Source organism: Lutra lutra, chromosome 3, assembly GCF_902655055.1.
Source record: "Lutra lutra chromosome 3, mLutLut1.2, whole genome shotgun sequence".
Lineage (NCBI taxonomy): Eukaryota > Metazoa > Chordata > Mammalia > Carnivora > Mustelidae > Lutra > Lutra lutra.
The window spans coordinates 88,758,416-88,784,210 of NC_062280.1; the positions used below are offsets into that span (position 1 = coordinate 88,758,416).

The 25,795-nt window shown below is 38.1% G+C and overlaps 1 protein-coding gene across 1 annotated transcript in view; it reads right to left on the reverse strand.

Moving 5' to 3' along the window:
• The window catches only part of ARHGAP15 (Rho GTPase activating protein 15), a 609,293-nt gene that overhangs the window by 562,852 nt on the left and 20,646 nt on the right, over positions 1 to 25,795 (reverse strand). Inside the window, exon 2 of the mRNA XM_047722466.1 lies at positions 17,707 to 17,885. Within this exon, the coding sequence (XP_047578422.1) occupies positions 17,707 to 17,871 (165 nt within the window). The 5' untranslated portion in view covers positions 17,872 to 17,885. The remainder of the gene's footprint in view (positions 1 to 17,706; positions 17,886 to 25,795) is intronic.

Here is a 25,795-nt window from a genome sequence, read left to right on the forward strand (position 1 = left end):
GCTCCAAACTCATATAATTCATTATGCCCTTGATGCTTTGACTTTGATACGTCACTGAAATCTCAGACTTCCCACAATCAAATCTAACTATTTGACTAAATCTAATTACTTTGTCAAATCCATATCATTCTTGGTTCTTCCCATCTCAGTGACTGGCACTATCATCAATCCATTTTCTCCATCTAGAAGAAAATCTTCTTCTACCCAGAAGCCTTTCCACTTCCTTGCCACCCACAATCAACCCATCTGCAAAGCTTTTCAGTTCTATGCTCAAAATATTCTTTAACTTGCTTTCTTCCATATATCTTTATTCAATCAGTCTAGCACAAGCTACCATGATCTATTGGGTCAAGAATAGTTTGGACTCCTTAATAGTATTCACCCTTTTTTTGCCCCTTCTTTTCCTAACTTATTCTCCACCAAGCAGAGAGACTCATCTGCTTAGAAGATTCAGTGGTCTACACTTATGCATCAAGTAGTAAAATCTAAACTCCTCAACATACAATTGAGGAATGTCCCCATGCCCGCTTCACTCTTAATCCACTCTATCATTTAACTCTGATCTTTTACTAGCCTCGTTTCTATCTGATATTATTGTGTTCATAGCCGTGAACTCTCTTGATTAAAAATTACTTTTCCCATTCTTCTTTGAAGCAAATGTTTTGAAAAACGAGATAGAAGCAAAAATCACTGAACTGGCTTTCCAGGAAAGCTATTTAAAAGAGGGTAGGTTCAGCTTGCACAGTTTTGCCCTTTGCTTGTCTTTCCTGCCTGGAATCCAGGCAGTTGAAATGCTAAAGGTAAAGCAGCCATCTGCTGGCGGTAAGAAGATCAGCAACAGGAAATAACCCACATTGTAAAGATAGTGAGGGAAAGGGAAAAGAAGCCCGTGTCTTTGATATCTTGGTTAGTAAGCACTACAACTGTTGGGAGGTCACTACCTCTGGATTATTGTTACACAAAAAATTAAGCCTGTTATTTATGTATGCATTTACTTACTGATATGTCCACTTTTTTGTTACCTCGGGCCAAATGAAGTCTCCATTGGCTACAAAAGCTCATGTGACTATTTCTAAACTGAACTTATTATCCAGAGGGGTGGCTGAATTCCCTTCCACGAGTTAGGTTTGGCTTGAGGGCAGTTTGTTTGATAGCCGCCATTCTCCATCAAATTATTTTAGTCAACAAACTGCTTAGTTTTGCTAGATACAGGTAGGATCATCTCCAGCTTTCCCTGTCTTATTTATCCTCTGGGACAATGGACTGATTATATTTATGTCTATAAAATTAAGTCCCAACACTGCCCTTTTACTAGTGCTCCTGGTGTAACTCCAGCTCTGTCTTCAGCAACATGCTTGTTATTATAGTTCCCAGGACGCCTTATCCCACTGCCCATCCCCTACTATCATTACTGGGGAGTTTTCTGGGAGTTTAGTTTCTGTGTGGCTATAATATGATAAGAATGGATAAAGGGCAACAGAATTCTGTTTCAGAAAACAATGGCTGTGCAGTAGAGGAATTCTTGCCTGAGTTTTCGTTGGCACACGAGCCATCTCTGAATTAAAAGACAGGCAGTTGAAGACATGAACCTCTTTTATCCTTAATGGATATGATGATGACTTTACTGTTCATGAAACAAAGTGTAGATGGACTAATGGGGTTTCCTCCCCTCAGTTCAGTCCCTTCATTCTTATAATTATGATATCCCTAGCTTCTAATTTTTTCTTACTCTTGTGTTTTTGCCCCTTCTGTGTCTTTAGAGATGCTTTGCTCAGGAAGTAGAGAAGAGGGCATTAGATGCTATTAGTCACATAATATTTTAAACTTTTAAAAGTTTAAATAACTTTTAAAGTATATATATGTATATGTATGCATATGTATGTATATGTACATATATGTATGTGTGTGTATATATATAACTTGTTTTCAGCCAGATTCTGTCGAGGTTAAACATAATGTCTATAATGTCTGCCTTTAAGGAGTTTTCACTTTAATAGGAGATATGCAATGTTAAAATACAAAAAGTTGAACAATAATAGTAAAGGCTAATAAATTTTCAAAATAAATTATATAGAAATATACTAAAGCTGTGCATAATGAATAATTACATAATTAATCAAATGGATAATTGCTATATGAGTTCAGATGAGGGAAAGGCCAGCCAGATAAAAATACTGAGTAAGAGAATGAGTTTTAATTGGTTCTTTAAAGTTCAATTGAATTTTAGTTGGCATAAAAGAGAATACGCATCTGATCCTACTTGGTCTCTGGGCCAGATTGAACATAAAAGAATCTCAGTATTGGACCTACAAGATAGGGTTTCAGGGTTAAGATCTATACAGACAGTTGCTCAGAACAGCCAAAGGTTGCACTTTGGTATCAGGCATTCCTGGAATCACATCTCTGTTTCATTTGTTGGTATGAAGGTTTAATCTGATCTTCACTGTTATAGCACTTAGCCCTGTGTCAAGTACATGGTAGATGCTCCCAAATGGCAAACATCGGTATTATTGGAAGGTAAGAGCTAACTAGAGTCATAGCTGATGATGGAACCTCACAGGCATTATCACATATCAGAGAAGATTTGTCTAAGAATCAGGAGCTTCAATAAGTCAATAGGTTGAGTAGGAAGAGCTCTAGTGGTTCGAATCAAAATGGTTCAGAATAAGGTGACTCTTGAGAGCCTGTTTACTGAAAGGTGATGACCCAAAGGCAGAGGGGCACCCCAAAGCTACAAAGCCAGACCTGCCCATAGGACTTCATACAAATGAGAAGCTTAATTCTAACTGATTTTCTATAGGCTTTGAACAATTCCTAGGTGCTCGGGTATCATACCTAGCATTTTATATATGTTGTTTCCTTTAATCTTTGTTTTTCTATAGGTAACTGATGTCTTCATTAATTTAAACATATGTATAAGAGTGCCCAAAAAGAAATTTGCCCAAAGTAACATAGTAAATAAGAGGCAGAGCCAGGATTGTCCTCGAGGTCTGCCCAGATCTGCTTCATGTTCATAATCAGACTCCTATTGGCTCCCACAGAGTGGCAAAACACTCCAAAGTTAACCGTCATGTAGATTTCCTTGACAGCATGATTCATGCCTGGCTTACATTACCTAAAAATAATTCTAATCCCGGCTAGAGTCAAATATTACTGGTCAAAATACTGAACATGTAAAACTCATAACTAACAAATAGGGGCATTACAACCTCTTCATGACACTAGCCACTGACTGTTCTGATTGAACCCGGAGGGGCCACTCCAGGGACAGAGGCTTGCCACATCTCCCCATGACTGAGTCTTTGATTTGTCATTGGAAATATGTGTGCCCCAGGGGCACTAATTAGTGTCTGTGGGAATCAGCAAAGGATAAAGTTTTATGAAATTTCACTTACGTAGATAAGCACCTGAACATATGAAAGAACCATTGCTTCCTATTTCAAAACCTATTCCCACCTCGAAGAGGCAACTTGGAAAGTCATACTCAAAGTAGATGTGAATTTTATAGTTTTCTAAATGACAACTCAGCTTCTTTTTATCCTTAGTGGGCAGGAAAGGAAGGCTGGAATACATAGGCTCCAGCTGTAATTGCTAACTCACATGTCAGATAGGTGACATGGCCCGGTGGAGGAATTCTAGTCCAACTGCTCTGAACTAGAGGGCACTTGTCCCATCTAGATGGGTCAACAGCTACTCACTTCCAGCCATTCCTGCCTGCTCATCGGGAGGCCAGCCTGGTAAAGCTAGACTTTCTGATTTCTTTTGAGAGAATGTCACATATATAAATTTTTATGTGAACGCTCACAATGTTAAAATGTCAGCTCAGTTAAAGGGAATGAAGGTGAATGCAGTATGTGGGCCAAGTAAAACAGGTCTTTAGGTTGAATTAAGCATACAAGGTGCAAATCCAGAGATCTCTGGGAGCACTTTGATGTTTGTTTCCAAGATAATTTTCCTTCCTCGTGTGAACCTAATCTCTCTCCATAAGGGCACACAGCTTCTGAGTTGGTAAAGCAAATGCTTCAGAAAAAGAATGTTTGGTTATAGGAAGCGGAGTTGAGACAGTGGAATTCATTTTTATGTATGTTTCAGTTCTTATGGGATGTTACATACCCACTAAAAAAGAAATACAAATTCTAACAAAGTTTAAAAGTCTTCAAATTAAGTTTAATTAGTAGGAATGTAAAGTAAATGGTAAGTAATAAGATGACTAACTAAATCTAAGTTGATTTAAATTTTGTATAATACTGTGGACTGTTAAATAGCATCATTTCTCACTTTTAAGGTCCTGGTACGATTCTTTTTTATAAGATTTAGAAGCGCACTGCTTCACTTAAATACAAAGTAGCCTCTCATCAAGTTTTCAGAACAATTTAACAAAAACCCACAAAAGTTAAATCATAGATAACCCAGAATAAACAGAATATTTATAACTTGGTGACAAGAGAACGCCATTTCCATAGATAATCACAGTTATTTTTTAGTGTTGTATAAAAGGCAGCAAGATGTTTGTTAATTTATAATAATGTAAGAGTCTAAAATTGAAATTAAACCCAAATGAGAAAATCTGAATAAGAAAATTCATATTTAGCTATATAACAGAATGTTTTTACACTGTCAGTGAAATGTGGTAGGGACTACATTTCCAAATGTATGACTAACAATTGTCATCTTCTGAATTTCCAAATTTATAACTAACAATTGTCATCTTCTGACTTGCCTCAGTATGCTCTCACTGTTGAATAGGCCAATCAATGAAATAACTTTAACATTACAAACTGAAATACCAAGCAGGTATTCACGGCCAAACGTGTAATATAAATTAATGAAGACACAACTCCAACTACAGGCTTTTAAGTTCAAAATTTAAAAAAAATCATCCCAGCCAAACAAAATAAACTGCTCGTGGACAAAACTGGGTCAGCTGCTTATTTGTAACCCCTGCATTAGACTCATCCTTACTACAGTACGTAAATAGTGTATACGAAGTCAATACTGTCCTTAAACAGGTCCTTGAAGTACAGGCAGAAGGAAGCTTTCAGAGTTCAAGTCGGTGAACTTGGAAAGCATGGATCTTCCAAGACTGGCTTCAGTTAAGCAGGAGCTGGGGAACTCAGATTTAGAAAGGACAGCCTGGGCAGAGAGAAGCTTAGATTCACAGTCAAAAGGTACACGAGAATTCTCTTCAATGCATCCAGAACTTAATCCCTGCTTCCTTGCCCCTTCTCTTAGCAAGGTCGCTATCTAGTTAAGCACACGTATGAGAAATAAGGAAATGTGAGGTCTGGATAGAGCCTATTCTGTGGATGAGTAAATAATCAGAAAGATCTAAGAATCACCATGCCTTAGGGGGAGCTAAGTATCTAAACTGATTATTTCATTTCACTACCTGGATGTTACTGTATTTTTCCCTAATTTGTCTATTTGAAGAAATTACTCTTCAAAGGATGTTTTTCTTTCTTTCTTTCTTTTTTTCCTAAGCAAAGTAAGCCTGAAAATAATTCATATTTCAACTGAGCCTATGTTCTCCAGTCTTTATTTCATGGTCTGTATTATCAACCTTTGTTTTAGTACAAGTACACAGTAGTGTCATGTCTGGCAATGTGTTTTAAGAGCTATAATGGAATGTTCCCCTTCGAGGGAAACAGCGCTAATGATGGACTGCTTACGCAGCTTTGTAAATTAGATCATCCCTTCCAACCCCACAAAATTCCACAAATCATAGCTACTTGGAGGACAATGTTCAGCAAGAGACCCACAGCAAAGGTCATAGTAAATTTTTTTTGAAAGTCAAGAACGTGGTGAACATTTTGAAAGCTCTATAAAAGTCTAAATTGGGTCTGTGTTCGATTTTCATGTTGAATGCACAAAGAGCCATAGATGTCAAGTACATTTTAATTTTTATCCATAAAGATTATTTTGACTCCAATAAAAAAAGCGCATCATTAAGGTTTATTAAGAAATGAAAGGGGGAATAAGAACAAAGGATGAATGAAAGAGATATTCTTTATTTAACTAGATAAAAATACTTGCATCTTGACTTGTTACCAAAGAAAGTACTTTAACAACTTGTGTATGTCAAAGGAGTTAAGACACAACAAACTGGCCAAATTATGCAAAATAGAGAGGTCCCTGGGTGGCTCAGTTGGTTAAGCATCTGGTCGTGATCAAGTCAGAAGGGGAGCTCCCTGCTCAGCGGGGAGCCTGCTTATCCCTCTCCCTCTTCCCTTAACCCCTGTTTGTGCTCTTCACTCTCTCTCTCAAAAAATAAATAAATAAAAATCTTAAAATACACACACACACACAACGTATGCAAAATAGAGTGTAAAGTAGGTTAGAATCAGGTAGGAGTACCACAAACCCAAAATTTTAAAAAAGGTATCTCATTTGAGATTTACAATCCACAGAAATATATCTACCAGAAGTGACAGTAAAGGTCTCTTAGATTACAGACCCAGTTTTAAATACTGTATACAATCTTTGTGAGAAGGTGGAAGGCACATGATACTAATACTAGTGTTGAGGGTGAGGAGGAATGGGGACAAAGTGAGCAAGCGAGTGGACTGAGCTGAGGCTACTACCCAGGATAAGGACACTACCTCACTTCAATGTATCCTCCAAGGGACACCTGGGTGGCTCAGTCCTTAAGCGTCTGCCTTTGGCTCAGGTCATGAACCCATGGTCCTGGGATCGAGTCAGGCTTCATGCTCAGTGGGAAGCCTGCTTCTCCCTCTTCCACTCCCCCTGCCTGGATTCCTTCTCTCACTATCTCTCTCTAATAAATAAAATTTTTAAATAAAATTAAAAAAAAAAGTATCCTCCAAGACTCTCTGTTTTGTACCCTCAGTGGGCAAAGCAGTCTCTGACATACAGTAGGTACCAATAAATATCTATTGAATGAATGAAATAAGGGACTACTGAATGAATGAATGAACATTGTTCACCGGCTTGCCCCCTTTCCATGGGAATTTTGAAGGCAAGGATGGGATGATTACAACTCTGTGAGCAGGAAATTATTAATTCAGGGACCTTATGACATACCATTTGAGTAACAACACCAGGATTTTTGTTATACAAGATAGAGGACACAGGGGTAAAAATGACCATTCTAATATTCCCTTAAATATGGCGCTTTATTGCCCAAAATGTGTTGTAGATGAGAATTACAAGGATATCACATTAATAATCTGTGTGAAAGTAAAAGCTAATTCATCAGTGTTTTCAAGACAAGAAAGAAAATGTCTTCTTTCTTTCTTTTTATATTTTCTTTTTTAAACTATGATATTAAAAGCAGGGAGGTTAAGGATAGCACATCCAGGAATGTAAACTTCTTTCCTGTCTATTTGATCATGTGTTATTGGCATTAACACTGTCAATAATTCATGGTAAAACAGAAAGTTGCCATGAAAGGTTACCCATTGTCAGGCTATGATCAATAGGGAAGACCACAGCGGGTGATGTATTATCAAGTATCAGCCAATTCACTTTATCCTGGATTTTAAAAACGGGAGTAGTTGCACTCAGTTTGTCTAACCTGAGCTAAGCTTATTTGTTCATTATCTTTTCACTGCTGGTTATAGACTATGCCTTGAATACATTTTATTTAAGTACAGAATATCATTCCAGCTATTTAATTCCTGCAATCTGGCTGTGGGGCTCCAGAATTTGCCCCCACATTTTGATGATAGTGTTTATATCGGAGCAAACAAAACTGTCACTTTGTTTTCCTATCTTCCTATATTGGGTCACTTTGTGCTACATGATATGATCTATGACAATTCAATGCAAGGAGACACATGTCCCTTCTCATTGGAAATACTGAAACTACAGCTTCCTTTTAGCCCGTGGGAAAGAAAACGAGTCAGGTGACCGAAAGTCACAGAGGAAAGTTAGTGTCATCACTATTCCTCTTCTTCCACAGAAATAATATGTGATCGTGAGGCAAGAATAACACTGATTTCTTCATGAAGGAATAGAAAGACAATGGTACTTTGATTGTTTCTGTTTTGGCCCTTGTAAAAGGGCACTGACATAAAAACAAGACTACCACTTCTGAACGCTTTCAAACACATTCTCAATCTAATACCATCTTGGAATCTTGGGGGAAGTGTTCAGTTATTGAAATCACTTCCTAAGGGATAAATAGAAATGAAACATTTGTAGCCATTTGGCTGCTTGTTTGATTTAGGAAGTAAAACCACCTGATTTATTTCCTTTTGGTTTTCACAATCAGACCTTTAAAATATTTTGATACTTAAACACTTGGATTTGGTTTTGTTTCGTTTTATTTTTTTAAATTTCACCCAAACACTGGTATATGAAATAACTCAAACATAATTGGGGTGAGAAGGTTAGCCGGTGTAATTCTTCTTATCAAAGGTATTTGCATGTGGAAAATGTACCATATCATGGTAACTACAGTGGCCACCAGAAACAACATGCTGGTGCTGCTCTAGGAAGAAAAAAATGTGGGATGCAACAATAATAATAACAATAATGATAATAATAGGAAGAGGAAAACAATAAAATAACTCTGATTTTCCTGTTTTTTTCTTTTTTTTCTCACCTTTCCCCAAAGATTCTATTCTTGTTTTTTGAGTACACGATTTCTCTTTCGCTTTTGCACATCCTTAAACCGGTTTGACAAATGATAATCATACATTCTATCACAACTCAAACCCCAATATCTTCCCCCAATAAACTTATTGCCAGTGCATTGGAAGTGAAGGGGAATCATAAAAATCCATCACCTCAAAGGAGAAGCATATGAGATTGTATGTAAAGAAGATGGCATCATTCCTAGAAGAGTGCCACATCATTGTACATTTGCTAATTACTTGCAACAAGCATTAATGTAAAAAATAATGCATTTTCCTTATATGGTATTGTTTGGAGATGGTTCTGCTTATCAGTTTTTAATATGCTCTTTGAAAACTGACAAGTACTTTACCCACATCTCTTTAGGAACACAGGGATTCAGAGGCTGGATAAAATACTTTCATGCCTCTCAACACAAACCTGAGAAGGTAATTAAACAGATGGTAACAATAAACCGAATCTGAACACATCAGGGACGGGAGTCCCTTATTAGAAGCCTTACACAGTGAAGGGAGGGGGACAAGCCACTCTGGGGGAAGTGCCTTAGCAGCCAACACCTTTATGTCTGCCCTGACCTCAGAGGCAGAAGTTTATCAACCATCTAGGCGTGGGTGTCCTACCACCTGAGAGAGGGCACCCAGGAGGTCTTCTGTCTGCTCTGAGGGGCAGGAATGCAAAGGACTCTAAAGGAATGCAATGGTCCTCAGGACTGCCTTCAAAGATGTGGTTTTAGACACACCAAGTCATTACTGTAAATCCACCATACGTCCCCCCCTTACACACACACACACACACACACACACACGCAGACACATGCATATCAAAATCTTCTAAGTTGGAGACCTTACGCTTGAAACACAAACCTATTTTCTTCTACAGGAGGCCCAAAATGAGATATTACAGACTTCTGTGATGACCCAGGTATTCTGAATATTTTCAACCTCACTCTTAGCAGCAGAATGTGCTCGAACTTATTCCATCCTTGAAACATATTGGAATTCTACTTATTTCTCAGATCTTCATATTGTCCGTTCATCCTGAGTTAAATTTACAAAAGAGGGGTCTTGAAGCAGTTTGATATTTCAGCTTGTAAATGTATGCATGTGGTTATTTGTCCCAGAATATAAAAATAAGCTTAAATATATAAATAGTTTATACATCTCTCTGTGTATCTACATCTATAGCTATAGAGATATAGAGATATACATATATATACTATGTATGTATATATGTATAATAGATGTATATGTGTGTGAGCTTAAATATATAAATATTTTATACATCTCTCTCTGTATATCTACATCTACATCTATATCTGTAGAGATATAGAGATGTGTCTATATATTATACGCATATATATGTATAAAAGATTCATATGTGTGTGCCTGTGTACACAGAGAGAAAGTATCCACTATATGCAAGAATGGATCTTGTTGCTGTGGAGGTTTGCAATGTTATTGTGCGATCACACAGGCAAAGATGCTATTTTGCCATTACATAAGGCATTTACAACCTAGGAGATAATCAAATCAGTGTTTGTTCTTCTTCTGTTTCTCAACCTGCTTCAGTTCTCTGCTGCAGTTGGCAAGTGCTTTGGGTGCCATTTATGAGAAACATTCAGCATCAATACAACAATGATTTAGCTCAACTAGGGGCTCACAAGCAAAGGACAGTGTTCAACATACGGTGTTTTTGATTAACCAAGGTTATAATGATGATCTATTAAAGGACATCTTTGAAAACCAAGACAAATATTAAAAGGGGAAACTTACAAGGTGTAGACAAATGTAAATCACGGGACAAACATCGTTTTGCAGCTTGCACATTACCTCTTTGCAAGCGCACATCAGAACTCTGTCTGATGTTAGTCTTGGGATTTTGATACTTAGTAAGTATAAAAACTGTTCCCATCTTCTGATACAGTTATACCTAAAATGACACCTATCCGCTTAGGAATTTGCCCAAAAAATCTCCTAATAATATTGACTATGGTTCCAAAGTTATTTCACGAGGGAAGAGTATAATATGAATTAAGTAAGAGGTGCTGCAAATAATTTAGCGGAATACGTAGTTGCTGCCACACCGAGTATTAGGTAACCTCTTTTTAATTAGAATGTACACTTTTAGATTACTGATTATGAACATCAGGGGACCTGAGATTTTGATTCATCAGTAATTCTCCTTTATGTCTACACTAAGATGTAAAAATGAGACCTCTGGCTCTAACGTGGTATTTCAGAGCCTTTCCATGCTGCTACAGAAGCTGTTTTACCTGTAATCTCTAGTACTGCTCTGCCCCCTTGTGCTGCGACAGTGAACTCAACAGAGGAACAGTTTGCCTTCATCTTTGTACATGAACTATAGAAAAACCCCACTGTCACTTCTCACTTTTCTGGCAAGATCAAGGTCAATGTCTAGCTATTTTCAGCTCATCTCTTCTTGATCCATGCAGAGAAATGACAAGGTAACGTGATTCGGGGTCAGCTGTATTACAGGAACTGTTACATAAACGGAGAAAGTGAAAATCAATCCTAGCTGACAGTGACTTCGGGATAATCAACGCTCACTGGATGCCTCTGTCAGTTCGCCTGCATCAAACACCGTGTGACTTCTGTCAGATCATTTTAATAAAACTATATTCTCACTTTCAGCAACCTAAGTAAATATTTCACTTGAGCTGAATTTTTTAGACTATGTCAGCCTTCTGGATTTGTAAACCATGCCAATAATTCCTTGAAAAATTTCACGGGTAATACCTATTATCCTGAGGTCTGTTACCAACCTGAGAGGGAAGGTACTACTGCAAAATAAGCCCTCCTTTTTGAGTGATCTGTGAGAGCTTTCCGGCAGACTGTTGCATCTGCTGCATGAAACTCAACACCCTTCCCCAAGTCACCCTCAGCCCCAACTCCTCTCTCTTCCTTAGGAGCACTACCCCTGAATCCATCATTTCTCAGTGAGAGACCAGGTTTCTTTCTCCTCCAAAGACGTTCGTCACTGCTTTCCTTTTATCTCCGCATTTTCTGCCGGGACATTTCCCTTAATACAGAATTGGAGGCGCAGCATTTAACAAGATGTTCCAAGTTCGTGGCATTCCTGCTGACAGCACCTGATATGTCCGTTCAGGGAAGGAGCTGCTTTGTCCCACCCACCTTGTGCTCCCTTGAAACTGTGAGGCACCGCAGTCCTCCATTGAAGTACAATTTACCATAATATTAGTTGTCAGTAAATTCAAAGACGGAACTCCTAAAGCTATAAAATGGATTAGAAGCAATTTAAAAAAGAATTAACAAACTAGAGTAAGAGTATACTGTCAACAAACAAATGCTCCATCATAGGACTGTAATTTGGAATTTTAATTACCCCTCTGCTTCTGTAACAAAACAATGTCTGAACTGGCAGTGATTTGAATCTCTCACAGGTCATTGAGCATTCTAGTTAATTACTCTATGAATAGCCTGTTTTTCTCCCCTCTGGAAACACGTTTCTAATGGCAGTCAAGGTCTGACAAATGTGTCATCTACATAATTAGCTAGGAAGCAACACAAAACATTAAACATGCTTTGTGCCGACAACTATCAAAACATTTCATTTGTTGTCAATTATTCATTACTTTGTAGGTTCTGAAGGGGTTGTTATTATGGAAATAAGTCCAGATGCTAACAAGGTTAGAGTTTTGGATTCAAATTAGTAATCAGAGGACTAACTTTTAAAAAAATGTATCTCATGTACATTCAGCGCCATGTTCAATCAGTAGGAGATTATAAACAAATTTAGCTATGCTCAAGTTAAAATGAAAACGACGCAGCCACGAACGTGAATTCAAGAGCCTCCGCTCATTCTCTGAAGCGCAGACTCTCCCCAGTCATTGTAAACTTTCCGAGCCTTTGGCAAGTCCAGTGTATGCTGGTAAATGACAGGTAAACCTTGCACTGCGTGAGCTGACGTGAGAGAGCAAGGACAAGGCAAGAAATCTCAACTACCCCCTACCCCCATCCACGAGCGCAGATCATGTAAAAGTCCAAATTCTAGCTAATAAACTTTTGAGTCTGTCACCAGCACACTGGTCACCTTAGGTAACCCTTGGATTTCATGAGTATTTTTTTTTTCTATTCCTGAAATCCGGTTTCTTTTATTCCTGCTTTAGTATTGTATATAAAGACAAGTATTGTCTTGAAAGCAGCGCTCCTGATGTATATAGAGGATATAAAAAGATTTCTCAACAAAATTGACCTCTCAGTGGCAAAGAAAATTGCAGTGGAAGACACATTATTGCGTAGTCATATCTGAGGTTTGGATCTATGGAGAGTCTCACTCCACTGTCCTCTAGCTTTCCCTTATAAACCAAAATGGCTTACAAATGTCATCCACAATAGTCCAATAAAGATTAGGAACAAAACACTGTCCTTACATGATGAGATAAGAAAGATTTAACTGCAGAATGCAGTGTACAAGAACAGTTCATAAGGCTTGTTCTTGAATGAGAAAAATAGAATTCAAATTATATTTGTGTGTGGCTAGAATTTAATTGAGATGATCAGTTTATTTTCTACATAATATTTGATCAGATGCCTGTACTACAGAGCTAGATAAAAAGAAAAGGGGGGAAAAAAACAAAAACATTCTATCAGGAGAAATCAAGAAGACCCGTTATCTACAGAGTGTGCAAAATATGTCAGGAAATAATTCTACCCTGAGCGCTGAGAATGCTCAGTTAATAAAAAAAGATCAGCCACTCGCTAAGAGAAAATAATTGTCTGTATCTATATTTTTCAAAGCAAAAAGGCAGCCACATCTTACACTAAATAGGACACATTAAAATAAGCTTTAATAATCTTTATGCAGAAGGAAACTAATCCATTTTCAGATCATACGATCCACAGCAATAAAAGGAAATCATCAAACTAAAAACAATTTTAGAAATGGCTGCAGACTCTCATTTAATTAACATGCAACAGATCATATATTTATGAGGAAGTCAAAATATTTAGGAAGCCTATAATCCTGTAAGCCTTAATGTGGTATAAAAACAACAAATAAATGCAAAGTGTTACTGTTATACATGCCTGCCTGATCAATGGTTTTCACATATTGATCTATAAATGGAGTTGACAGTCTGTGTTGGCTGCACATTTTCCAAGCAGCGCTATTTTTGCAGAAAACCAATACGGGCAATTACCTTTGTTTGAGATGCCAAGTCTTATCAATTCAATGTGATTTAGTGTCATTTTAATTAAATATCAGGATCCACTTCAGGACAATTTATACAAACAAAGCCTCAAACCTAACTATAAGCGTGATTTGAAGTAAACATGGACAAGTCCTACAGTCTCATAATATTTCTCAAAAACTCTGCTAAACAGAAGGCTTATATTTTTAGTAGCAATTTTTATGTCTGCCTTTTTGGCTAGCCACAACTTTGGCAAGTATCCTATAATCACAGAAGTAAGAAACAAAAGAAAATTGTTTCCTCTTTTTCTTTATAATATATTAAAAAAGAAAAATGAACACGCACAGTCTGTTAATGGAAGCAGAAAGAGTCGTGTACGTTAGCGTTTAGGAATGGCTCAAACTAAGTCCTTATCCTAACAGTAATAAGAAGATATTCCCCTGTCCACGAGGGCCATGAATAAAGTATTGCACTTCTGTGGAGTTTATAAGAAGGAAGCGGTGAATATTCATACATGTGGCTGCTTAAGACACCAGCATTAAATGCCGAAACTGCTCCTGTCTGCAAATCCTATGTCTGCAATTTTCCTGATTTGGCTATTTAAACTCTTCATTAATATCTATTCTAAACTGTCTAGTAGGCTGGAGCTTCCCTCTTATAAATAGCATCAAAGCCACATTAAACCTTCCCCAGTAGCTATTTGCTGGATTGTACATTAGCCTTTCAGCCCTTAAAGAGGCACACTTCACTTGCCCCCCATTTACGCTCACGAAGCCGTCTGCTTCTGTGTTTCGCACATTTGGGCAAATAATCAGTCCACCTTTAAGAGGTCTCACTCCGGTGCTCAGGTTGAGACAACAAATCACTGAGACCAAAGAGCGTTCCTTCCCCACCAAGCAGAGGTCTCCAGATCTCTTACAGAGAGGCAATTTGGCTAACCACTTCCTCCCGTGCCCAAGCTTCCCACCTCTCCAACATTGGCCAGGTAGCAAAGTGGCCTTATTAACTACATAAACATGATCATTGGGTGTTTAAAGAAAATGGCGCATACTGCCAGGGAAATACTAATGGAGAATTAATACCTGCTTTACTGAAATGCTTCCACACAGCCCTTAGGTAATGAGAACTTCAAAGTAATAAGTAAATTCACCTGTGTTTGCATAGCACAGAGTCGAATAAATGTTTCTCCTGGCATTTCAGACTGCTCCTCTGTTTAAGATACCAAGAACATAGGCTCTTCTGACATATTCAGGAAAGTTTTATATGGTGTTCCAAGTTCACAGTCCTGTTAGCAGTATTTTTAATTGAATGCAATAATGAGGAGGATTTTATGCGTTAATGACAAAATTATACAATTGATTAGACCCGAGAACCTTTTATCGTTTTCTGTAACAAGTTAAATTGTTGCAAATACAATATCAGATTCTTACGTTATATACTCCAGTAAGTCCATATTAGATTTGCATAACTGTTATGCCAGGGGACACGTAGTATATAAGTGCCATGTATATGAAATATAATGCAAAACAGATATACATATATATATATATATATGTATATGTCTTGAAGTAGTCCTAATTTCTTTTCTGTACAGATTAAATGTAAGTGTCTCTGTTACAACAAACCATGCCATGTGTGACACGTGCACACATTTTAGAATACACCTCCTCCCACCTCTCCTAAGTTCAAGATCTCCCCGCCTTGACCTCACCCCAACCTCCAACTTCTGAAAAATCAAGTTCTTAGTTTAGCTTGAGCAGATATCTTTAACAGGCTTGTTTGAATAAATATGCCAAAATACTTTACATTCTGTCAGTATCTAGTCAGAAAATTGTGCATGGAAAAAAGAGATGAAAAGAACTGAGACAGAAAGAAAATTAGTGCCGTGGCAGGCTTTCAGTACAGTAGCTCTGAGCCAAGTTTTCTCAGTGAAATGACATATCCTCACTAAAATACCCCTTTTATATAATTATGCACTGAGTACACATAACCAAAAGTAACTTTTATTTTTGTTCCTTATCGAGGAATACATATTGCCCAGGCTAAGAATGCGGAAACAAAAGCTGGGATAATTATAGCTAATTTAACTTTGGAAAACTCTTCTCTAGCAGTCCAGCATATAACCCCCCAAACTAAAGTTATGTAACAAGGTAATATCAACAATGAGAAACTGCATGATAAAATCCTGCCCAAAAGTGAAAAATGCTAATTTTGTCTCATTTAGCAGCTGGATACAGAAATGCTCATTAGTTTTAAGAGGGTTAATCCTTTTAACTTTTGCATATTGATATGCCAATTATGCCTAATTGTACAAGAGGCATCAGTCAAGGTAATAGTGCATAAACACATGAAAGTTATTAAGTACATCCCAACATGTAATAAAGTAGGTGTTAATTGGTAGCTGAGTTCTGCGGGCTATTGAGGTGGATAATTCATTGAGAGATGGATCACTTGTAATTTCTCTCCATAATTCCTTTTGCAGTCTCATGCTGTGATGTTTTCATGCTTGTCAAAAACAACTGCAGCATAGTGCCTTTTGTTAAACACAGCCAATAAAATATGTTAGGCATCATTAAATATACTTAACTTTTAAACTTTTTCAAAGGTACAGTTCTTACTGATAATACATTACAGAGATTCCAATAATTTACTCTAACCACCGTCTCAAGTTCTTAGTTGAGGAACATTTTAGCTGGTTTAAAGGCAGAGTCAGGCAGGCAGTGCTGTGCCTCCCAGCAGACAATACTTTTAAACGGGAGAGTAAAGAAAGAAAAACGCATCTCTCTCGGGACCTTATCTCAGGATGGAGCTCCCACCCCTGACCTATAATCACTGGCTTCCTTGTGCTGAATTTGTCTATAATACCTGAAGAAAGCATGCTTAAAATTATGTATTTCTAAAGCTCTTGAGATGTGGTGGGTTAATTTCGCACTTGAAATTCAAGTGAAAACAGGGAATAAATATAATCGGTGACATGCAACTCAGCAAGTTTATCTCATTTAATAACTCAGTTAGGGAGCTGAATATTTCATAGGCCCCTACGATATTAACAGAACACTCAATTAATAGCTCACATGTTTCTGCGGAGTGACTGGGACTCACAGTCTGTCCCCAGCTAACCTATTTCCCGCTCTCGCTCTCACTGCGAGAAACAAAATAGATCTGGGGTCCAAAAGAGTGGCTAACATTGCATAAATAATTTTGTAACATCCTATGGCCTCAGCTGCAAGTTACCACCATTATGGAAGAAAATTAACCAGAGGAGACTCATCGTAATCAGTGTGTTTAGTGGCTCAGGATGCGTGCAGGGGCAGGGACACAATTGGCAGTAGAGTTCATCTCTAACTATTTTATTTCAAATCTTCCTAATGACACATTATCGAGACAAAATGGCTTCCTCTCCAAACCTTCCATCGCCACACCATTTAAGCTCATTCCAAATCAAATCGTAATTCCAATATTATATATTGTTGGGAGATTTTAAGAAAGAGATTTTCACATTTTTTTTTTTTTTTGAAGATTCCCCCCTCATTTCATTCTTAGCTAATTTTAGCCTCTGGCTTTTCAAAGTGATGTACTGTATTTGGAAGTACAAACGCCACATGCTAGCATAACCTCATTATTTTTATAACACTGAAGCATGATAGTGGAGGCCCTTAAAATGAGTCAAAGGTGCTCTTCAGTCTAGCTCCAAATCCACTTTATCACTCTGGATTAAGCCCAGCTCCTCTCTCACAACTGGGGATATTATTATGACTATAAGTAGGCAAGATAAAATGCATTACAAAAACAGTTTTCTCATGCACATTAGGAAAACAAATAAAACAAAGCTAATTAGTTTTTTGTTGTGGTTTTTTTTTTTTTTTTTTTTTTTTTTTTTACTTTTTTAACAAAATTCTGTATCACAGAACATGGGGGTTTTGGGGGATTGGACTTACGGGTTCAATGATCTTCCCAGCATCGGTGAGGATCATGGATTTACTTTGGCTCAGCCTGTCGTGGTGGCTGTTGGCATTTTTGACTCTCATTTGCACAGCTCCGGTGCCTTGACGGGTGGAATTAAGTGTTTCCACAGAGGTATCAGAATTCATAGATTTCTGCATATTATAGCGTTATCCTGGTAAAATATAAAGGCATTGTGTTATTCTAAATTTATTTTTTCCAAGAAAAACTTGGTGGGGTGCAGTTTCCTGTTCATCACTAAGGTACTGAAATGAAACAAACCATCTCCACCTCTCTGAATAGTGCGGAAGGTAATTACTCTGTAGTTGCTTTTATCAACTGGGGCCTCTGTATGTGGACACTACTATACCTGCCAGAGGACTTCCAAGTTCATAGCCAGCACAGCCATTCTTGTGTGGTTCCTAATTCCATTAAGGGATTTCTAATGGCAACACGATATTCTTCCTTATGTAGAAACACCAGCTAAGTATCTTCAGGGTACATGCTGTTTGTATTCACAACATTACCGAACTTTTAACCACCCCATCCACCCCACCCCACCCCTATACGCTACCCCCTGCAGCCTTTTTTAGTGACCAAAAACCTACCTGGACGAAGTCGTATTTAAGTGAGCAGAATTGGCTTTAGGGCACACTAAGCTGGTCCCATTGATCATGAAATTTGTTGGCTTGGCCTTCTTTGCATGGTGCTCAGTCCTAGCCCTGACCCCCACTCACAATACCCAGAAGGGAAATTAAAGGTCCTTTGTCTGCTGCCATCAGCCAACTGAACTAGATTCAGTAGCTTTGTTGGACATAATGTTGATGAAGACTATGAAAAAAGAGAAAATCAAAGCTATCTATTTATTGATGTTTCTTTTAAGTCTGATTTAGGCAGGAAAATTCAGGGCAGGCACATGCTAAAAGAGAAGCAGTGAGGAAACAATAATTTGGAAAAGCAAATGAAGAGAACTAAACCGTGGCAACATCCGTGGGTGGACTGGGAGGGCTTTGGTTGCTTCCCCAAATCCATAATCCTTTTTAGTGACCCCTCACCACAAGCCCCTCCAAGGAGCATATCATGTCTTTTAAAAGAGAACATGTGCAATGTAAATACAACTTCTAACCTTCTAGAAACAGACCCCCTTCTGGCCCAATTGTTGTCTCCCTGTCTCACCTATAGACATTACAGAGCTGGTCTGGGCACATGTGTCCACACTAGAAAAAATTGCCATCAATCACAAGCCAAGATAATCCAAGGAAAAGATTGTATTTTAGGGAGCTAACTGTACTGGAACCCTTACAGCTGTTGGACAGACAATGGGGTTAGCTAGCACCATGGTAATGTTCAAGCTCAGGGAACGCTAAGATGGTCAGAAAAGAATGAAAACATTTTAATAGGAGACAAAGTGTTACTTCATAATTGATACCAGTAAGGCAATGGAGTGATAACTTAGCAAAGAAGTTAATATTTGTTGAGCATTTACTATTGGCCAGGCAATACAGTCAGTGATTCAATCCTTGCAAAACTCGCATGAGATAGGCATTCAACTCATACCTTTCTAGAAGAGAAAAATAAAGTTCAGAGAGACTAATAGTTTTCCCAATAATGGACAGAAGAAGTGGAGGACCTGTATTTTGTTCCAAAAAAAGACCCCTCCTGGCAAACAGATACATTCTAGTTAATCTACACTATGAAATATTCCTCAGCAATAAAAAGAACAGACTATTGATGGGTGCAACCACGGGGATGAATTGCAAATTCCTGAATGAAAGAGCCCAGGCCAAAAGAAAGTACCTATGGAGTACTTATGATTCCATTTATATAATATTCTAGGAAATGCAAGCCAGTATTTAATTATAGAAAGTTGATCTGTGATTGCCTAAAGATGGCATGAAGGGAAAAATGGATTATGGTGAATACGAGGAAACTTTTAGGTGATGGTTATGTTTGTTAGCTCGACTGTAGTGATGGTTTAACAATTGTATGCATGTATTTAAAAATGATCAAATTGTATAAGTACTTGTACTATTGTACTTCAGTTGTATCTCATAAAGGCGTTTATAGGAAAGTTGTTTTAAAAAATTCCTTAACTAGGGACGCCTGGGTGGCTCAGTTGGTTAAGCAGCTGCCTTCGGCTCAGGTCACGATCCCAGCATCCTGGGATCGAGTCCCATATCGGGCTCCTTGCTTGGCAGGGAGCCTGCTTCTCCCTCTGCCTCTGCCTGCCATTCTGTCTGCCTGTGCTCGCTCTCTCAAAAAAAAAAAAAAAAAAAAATTCCTTAACTAAATTAATTAAATTGACTTAAGTTTCTTAATTCTTTATTTTGTTCATACTTCCATTTTTATGTTTCTGTATGAGTGATATATTATAAAAACTCATGTAGTTGAGAATAAAAGAGCTATTTCAAAAAGACTGGAAATAAAAATTTGAAGTAATAAAAAAAGAAAATCTCATCTCCACTATCCCATAGGAATATAATAACAGCTGCTTTGATGAGAAGGATTTTAAAATGTATCAAATTTGGCTACTAATATAGACATAGGGAATCTTACCCTTCCTTCTAACTTGAATAAGATGTAGAGTATTATATAGATAACTGTTAAAAAAAAAAAAAGTAAATGCATTTTCCATATATCCGAGTATAGGACAATAAGCTTTTGGTTTTATTCTGTATATTATTATTATTATTATTAAAGCTATCAATTTTCAGAGCCAATCAGAAAGTAAACACAATAACAAAGTGAATCTATGAATCTTTGATATTTTTGAGGATGCTACTATTAAAATCACAAGTTTTTCAGAATAAATTATACTAAAATCTGTATGGACCCACAAAATACTCTGAATAGCCAAACCAATCTTGAGAAAGAAAAACAAAGCTGGAGGTATTAAAATTCCAGATTTCAGAATGTACTACAAAGCTGTAGTAATCAAAACACTATGATACTGGGAAAAAATAGACACATAGGTCAGTAGAACAGGGTAGAAAGCCCAGAAATAAGGCCGTGATTATATGGTCAACTAATCTATGACAAAGGAGGCAAGAATAGATAATGGGAAAATGATGGTTTCTTCAATAAAAGGTGCTGGGAAAACTGGATAGCTCCATATAAAAGAATAAAACTGGCCCACTTTCTAACACTATACACAAAAATAAACTGAAAATGGGTTAAAGACATAAATGTGAGACCTGAAGCCATAAAAATCCTAGAAGAGTACATAAGCAGTAATTTCTCCGATACTGACTGTAGCAACATTTTTCTAGATATTTTTCTTCAGGAAAGGGAAACAAAAGCAAAAATAAACTATTGGGACTGCATCAAAATAAAAAGCTTCTGCACAATAAAAGAAACCATCAACAAAACTAGAAGGCAACCTACGGAATGGGAGAATAATATTTGCCAGTGACATACTTGATAAAGGTTAGTATCCAAAATGTATAAAGAACATATACAACTTAACACCAAAACAAACAAACAAACAAACAATCCAATTAAAAAATGGGCACAGGACCTGAATGAACATTTCTCCAAACAAGACATACAGATGGCCAACAGACACATGAAAAGAAGCTCAACATCACTAATCATCAGGGAAATGAAAATCCAAACCACAGTGAGATATCACCTCACACCTGTGAGAATGGCTAAAGCCAATAACACAAGAAGTAGTAAGTGTTGGTGAGTACACAGACAAAAAGGAACCCTCATACACTGTTGGTGGATACTGGTACAGTTACTGTGAAAACAGTATGGGATTTCCTCAAAAAAATTGAAAATAGAAACACTGTATGATCCAATAATTATACTACTGGGTATTTATCCAAAGAAAGCAAAAACACTAAATCAGAAAGATATATGCACCCTTATGTTTATTGCAGCATTACTTATAATAGCCAAGATACAGAAGCAACCTAAATGTCCATTGATAGATGAACAGATAAGGAAAATGTGGTGTGTATATATATGCAACGGAATACTATGCAGCCAAAAAAGACTGAGATCATTACATTTGCAACAACGTGGATGCATCTAGAGGGTATTATGCTAAGTGGAATAAGTCAGATTGAGAAAGACAAATACCATATGTTTTTACTTAAACATGAAGTCTAGTAAAAGCAAAACACAAGAAAATGGATAAATAACAACAAAAGGCAAAATAAGACCTATAATTAGTTAGAACAAATTGATGGTTAACAGAGGGAAATGAGGGTGGGGAGATGGGCAAAATGGGTGAAGGGGAGTAGAAGGTACAGGCTTCCAGTTATGGAATGAATAATTCATGGAATAAAAGGCACAAGAAAATGAACATAGCCAATAATATTGTAATAAAGTTGTTTGGTGACAGATGGTAGTTATACTTGTGATCACAGTATAATGTAGAATCTTGTCAAATCACTATGATGTATACCTGAAACTAACATAACATTTTGTGTAAACTATAAATTTTTAAAAAGTTAAAAATTGGGTACCTGGGTGGCTCAGTTGGTTAGGCAACTGCCTTTAGCTCAGGTCATGATTCTGGAGTCCCAGGATTGAGTCCCACATCGGGCTTTCTGCTCAGCAGGGAGCCTGCTTCCCCCTCTCTCTCTGCCTGCCTCTCTGCCTACTTGGAATCTCTCAGGGTCAAATAAATAAATAAAATCTTAAAAAAAGAAAAAGAAAAGAAAGGAAAAATCTGGGTTCTCTTCTGAGTGCATGTAAGCCTTGATCTTTCAAACTCAAAAGATGGTGTGTTTGTTATGTTGGTGAGGGAAATCACTTAGGCTAAAGCCACTATCTTCTGACCAAGAGCATGAAGCCACTGTATTTACATAGCCCAGCCACATGCCATCTATAGAACATGTTGCTTCCTTAGAGTTTGCACAAATTTCAAAGTCAAATCAACTTTTGCATTCTTGTAACGATTTCACAATCAACTCGTTATTTGCCTAGTGATGAGTTACTGTCAAAAGGCCGGATTACTTAAAACACCTCTCATCTGGCTTCCCCACCTATTTTCTTGGGGATAGGCTGAAGAAAAAACTTCCAGAATCTTCCTTTTACAGACATTTTTTGTTAGGCTGACTTCTCCCCTACTATCATATTAAGGTGATTTCTCTCCCCACATTTTCTCTCCTCTAGCCATTACTTCCTTTCCCCATCTTCACATTTTGTTGATACCTCAAAGACACTCTAATTTTTCTCTTTATTCAATTTCCCTTGTATTTTGTGTTCTATGATGGCTTTCACTCAATACTATTTCATAAGTATTCTCGTATTTCCTAAAGTTGGTAGTTTCTAACTTCGCAGAGCACGATGACACAAAATCTCTGAGAAGAATAGATATGACACAAAACCTGCTCTTAAAGATTTTCACCAGCAGAAGATAAATGATCCATTCAACATTTATGGAGAGTCTCCTAAGTGCCATGTAGTACATCGGAGGCTGGAGATTTTCTTTTTTTCTTTTCTCTTTTTTTTTAATCAGGTGCCTCACAGGTTGGTGAGGATGGTGGAGAAACAAATCAATAATTAAAGGAGAATAGAGTTATGTCCAGGTGGGGAGAGGAGCAATGGCATCAAACTCGGGTGGAACTGGGCGGTGAAAAGAAAGTCAGCAAAGTTGAGGCTGATGCTGAGTCAGGACAGGCGAAGCATTTCAGACAAAGGGCTCAGCAATGCAAAAGTATGCAAAGAACTGTGAGATGACAATGTGGATAGTGAAATGTACCATCAAGGAAAAACATAGCACCAAGAAAGCTCAAGGAAAAGAGAGATGATGGCTTTCGTGAAGAAAACAGCACTTAACCTCAGTGTGAGTGAGTCTGTCCTCTTGCCTCTTGGGGGGGCTGAAGGACTGACTGAGAGCCCCTTCTTGCTAACCCAGCCAGGACTGTTAAGGGGCTGATATTCTAGATGCTCTGAAGGAGCGATGAAGCTTGAAGAGGGGTTTCCTTGGCATAATACACGAATGTGCCGTGTAGATAAAATGAGCACAAGACAGAGGGTGCAGGACCTGCGTGTGGCCCCTGCCCGCAGAACCCAGAAATGTGCAAGAGGAAGGAGAGAAGACAGAGGAGGAAGGAAATCTAAGGGGCTGAAATGACAGCTGTACTAATGGCCGTGGAACTTTTAACTGTTGCACTTGAGGGTTTGGAGATGATTTCTTTCCATCTCTCCTGCTAGGAGCCTCATACAAGGTGGAGAAGGCCGTTCTAGGCAAAATTTTTTGAGTTGCATTTGGATTCCACTTATAACCCTATCTCTTCACCCTCTTTCAACTTCTCATTTTCTCCTTGCCTGTATCCTACTACTCTCTTGTTCCTCTAGTAGACACTCTATGATCCTTCTCATTTTGGGCTGCCAAAGCCCCCCACTGCAGCACCTACTCAGGTCCCATCTCATCCAAAGAGTCAGCATTTCTGAAATTCCACCATCCATTCTTCCTTACGTCTGTCCTTTAAACATCTGTCCTCTCAGTGAATCACTAAGATGTAGATGGGAGGGAAATACTTAAACTAATTCCCATAAGGGCATCAATGATTGGTCAGACTTCCCCTTAACTCTCAGGGGAGCATTTACCTGCATCTCAGAATCTCTGGAAACTCTTCTGACGACATGGGAGAAGTATCTTGCAACAGAAGACCACGGTCAGTCTACTCCATGTCTGATCTTAAGTGAATTCCAAGGGAGGTAGCATTTGTGATCAGGGACAGGATACTGGCATTTACATTCTAGTAAATGGTGTTTCCTGGAGTTGTGCGATGTGAGGGCCCTGCTATGGTGGTCTCGTTTCTGAGTGTTTATGGAAAAAGGTCCTAGGGGAACAAACTCCATTATGAAGGCTGCCCAACCTAGAGGCAAACCCTCACAGCCCAGGGTCCAGCATGACTTGGCTCCCAGCATCAGGGAGTGGATACGCTTGTGGGAACATATGCATCAGTTTCACAAGGCGCTAGTCAGAAAGGCAGGGAAGACCTTCAATGTGTGAGCTTTTCTGTGTTATTATTCCAGGAACATTTACAGGCCTTTGGAATCATTCTGTTGTTCCACCCCGGTTTTCTTCCCTTATTGACCCTCAACTTTCTCTCTTTCATAGAACAAATTGTAAAATCAATAATATTTGTCTCTGCTTACTTATATCCCACTTAGTGACATCAAACATTTTGTTAACTACAAGTTATATTAAGTTTCATGTGATCTAGATGCTTATTCAGTATTCCCCTTGTTCTTCCTATAACATATCATCTACTCATTATGATTATCATAATCATCATTATTATCAAAATTTATTAGAGAAAACAGTGTTGCCTGATGCATTTACATTCTTGCGGGAGGCACAGAGAGCCATGGTGAATGACTAATGAAAATATTGAAGAATTAGTCTGTTTTGCATGTGTCTAAAACATCCATTGATTTCACAAAACTCTCCAAATAAATATCCCTGAGTGAGAAATTGAAATGTAAATCACTTAGGACTGGCTTCACAATTTCTCTAGACTTCCTGATTTTATTTGTACCAACCGAAGAGCGAAAGGAGCTTTTGATATTGCACTAGTTCCACTTTCAATGCTGCTTTAAAAACAGGAAACTGTGATGAGAATGCAGTTTGCAAGAGCCACGCAAACCGGCTCCGTTCAGCAAACAAGGTTCCATGGTATTCTGGTTCTGATTCTCCCACTCCCACTGCTGATGCCCAGAGAGGAGCGGATGTGATAACTCGTCTAATCGTAAATTTCATAGCTGCTCTGTCAATTATTTGTTGCACTCTGTTAATTACACCAAGGCTCAGCAGCTTGCCCTTTTGAGTTAGAAAGTGTATTTTTGACATCTCTTTCCCATCAGTAGCATTAAAAATAAAAGTGCATGAAGAATTATTTGGGCGAGGAGAAACTGAAAAGGCACGATGATATCCTCTCCATGCTGCAGAGCAGAGCAAAGCGAAGCTCGGCTAGGCCGAGTGTCCTCCCTGCAGCACCACAGCCCGGTCAAAGCAGCTCCAGGACAGAACATACGTCCCGTGTCACCAAATGTCCTTGCTTTAGTCATAGACCACCCCCACCCCGAGCCAACTGGAAACGATGTATGGAAATAGAAGGT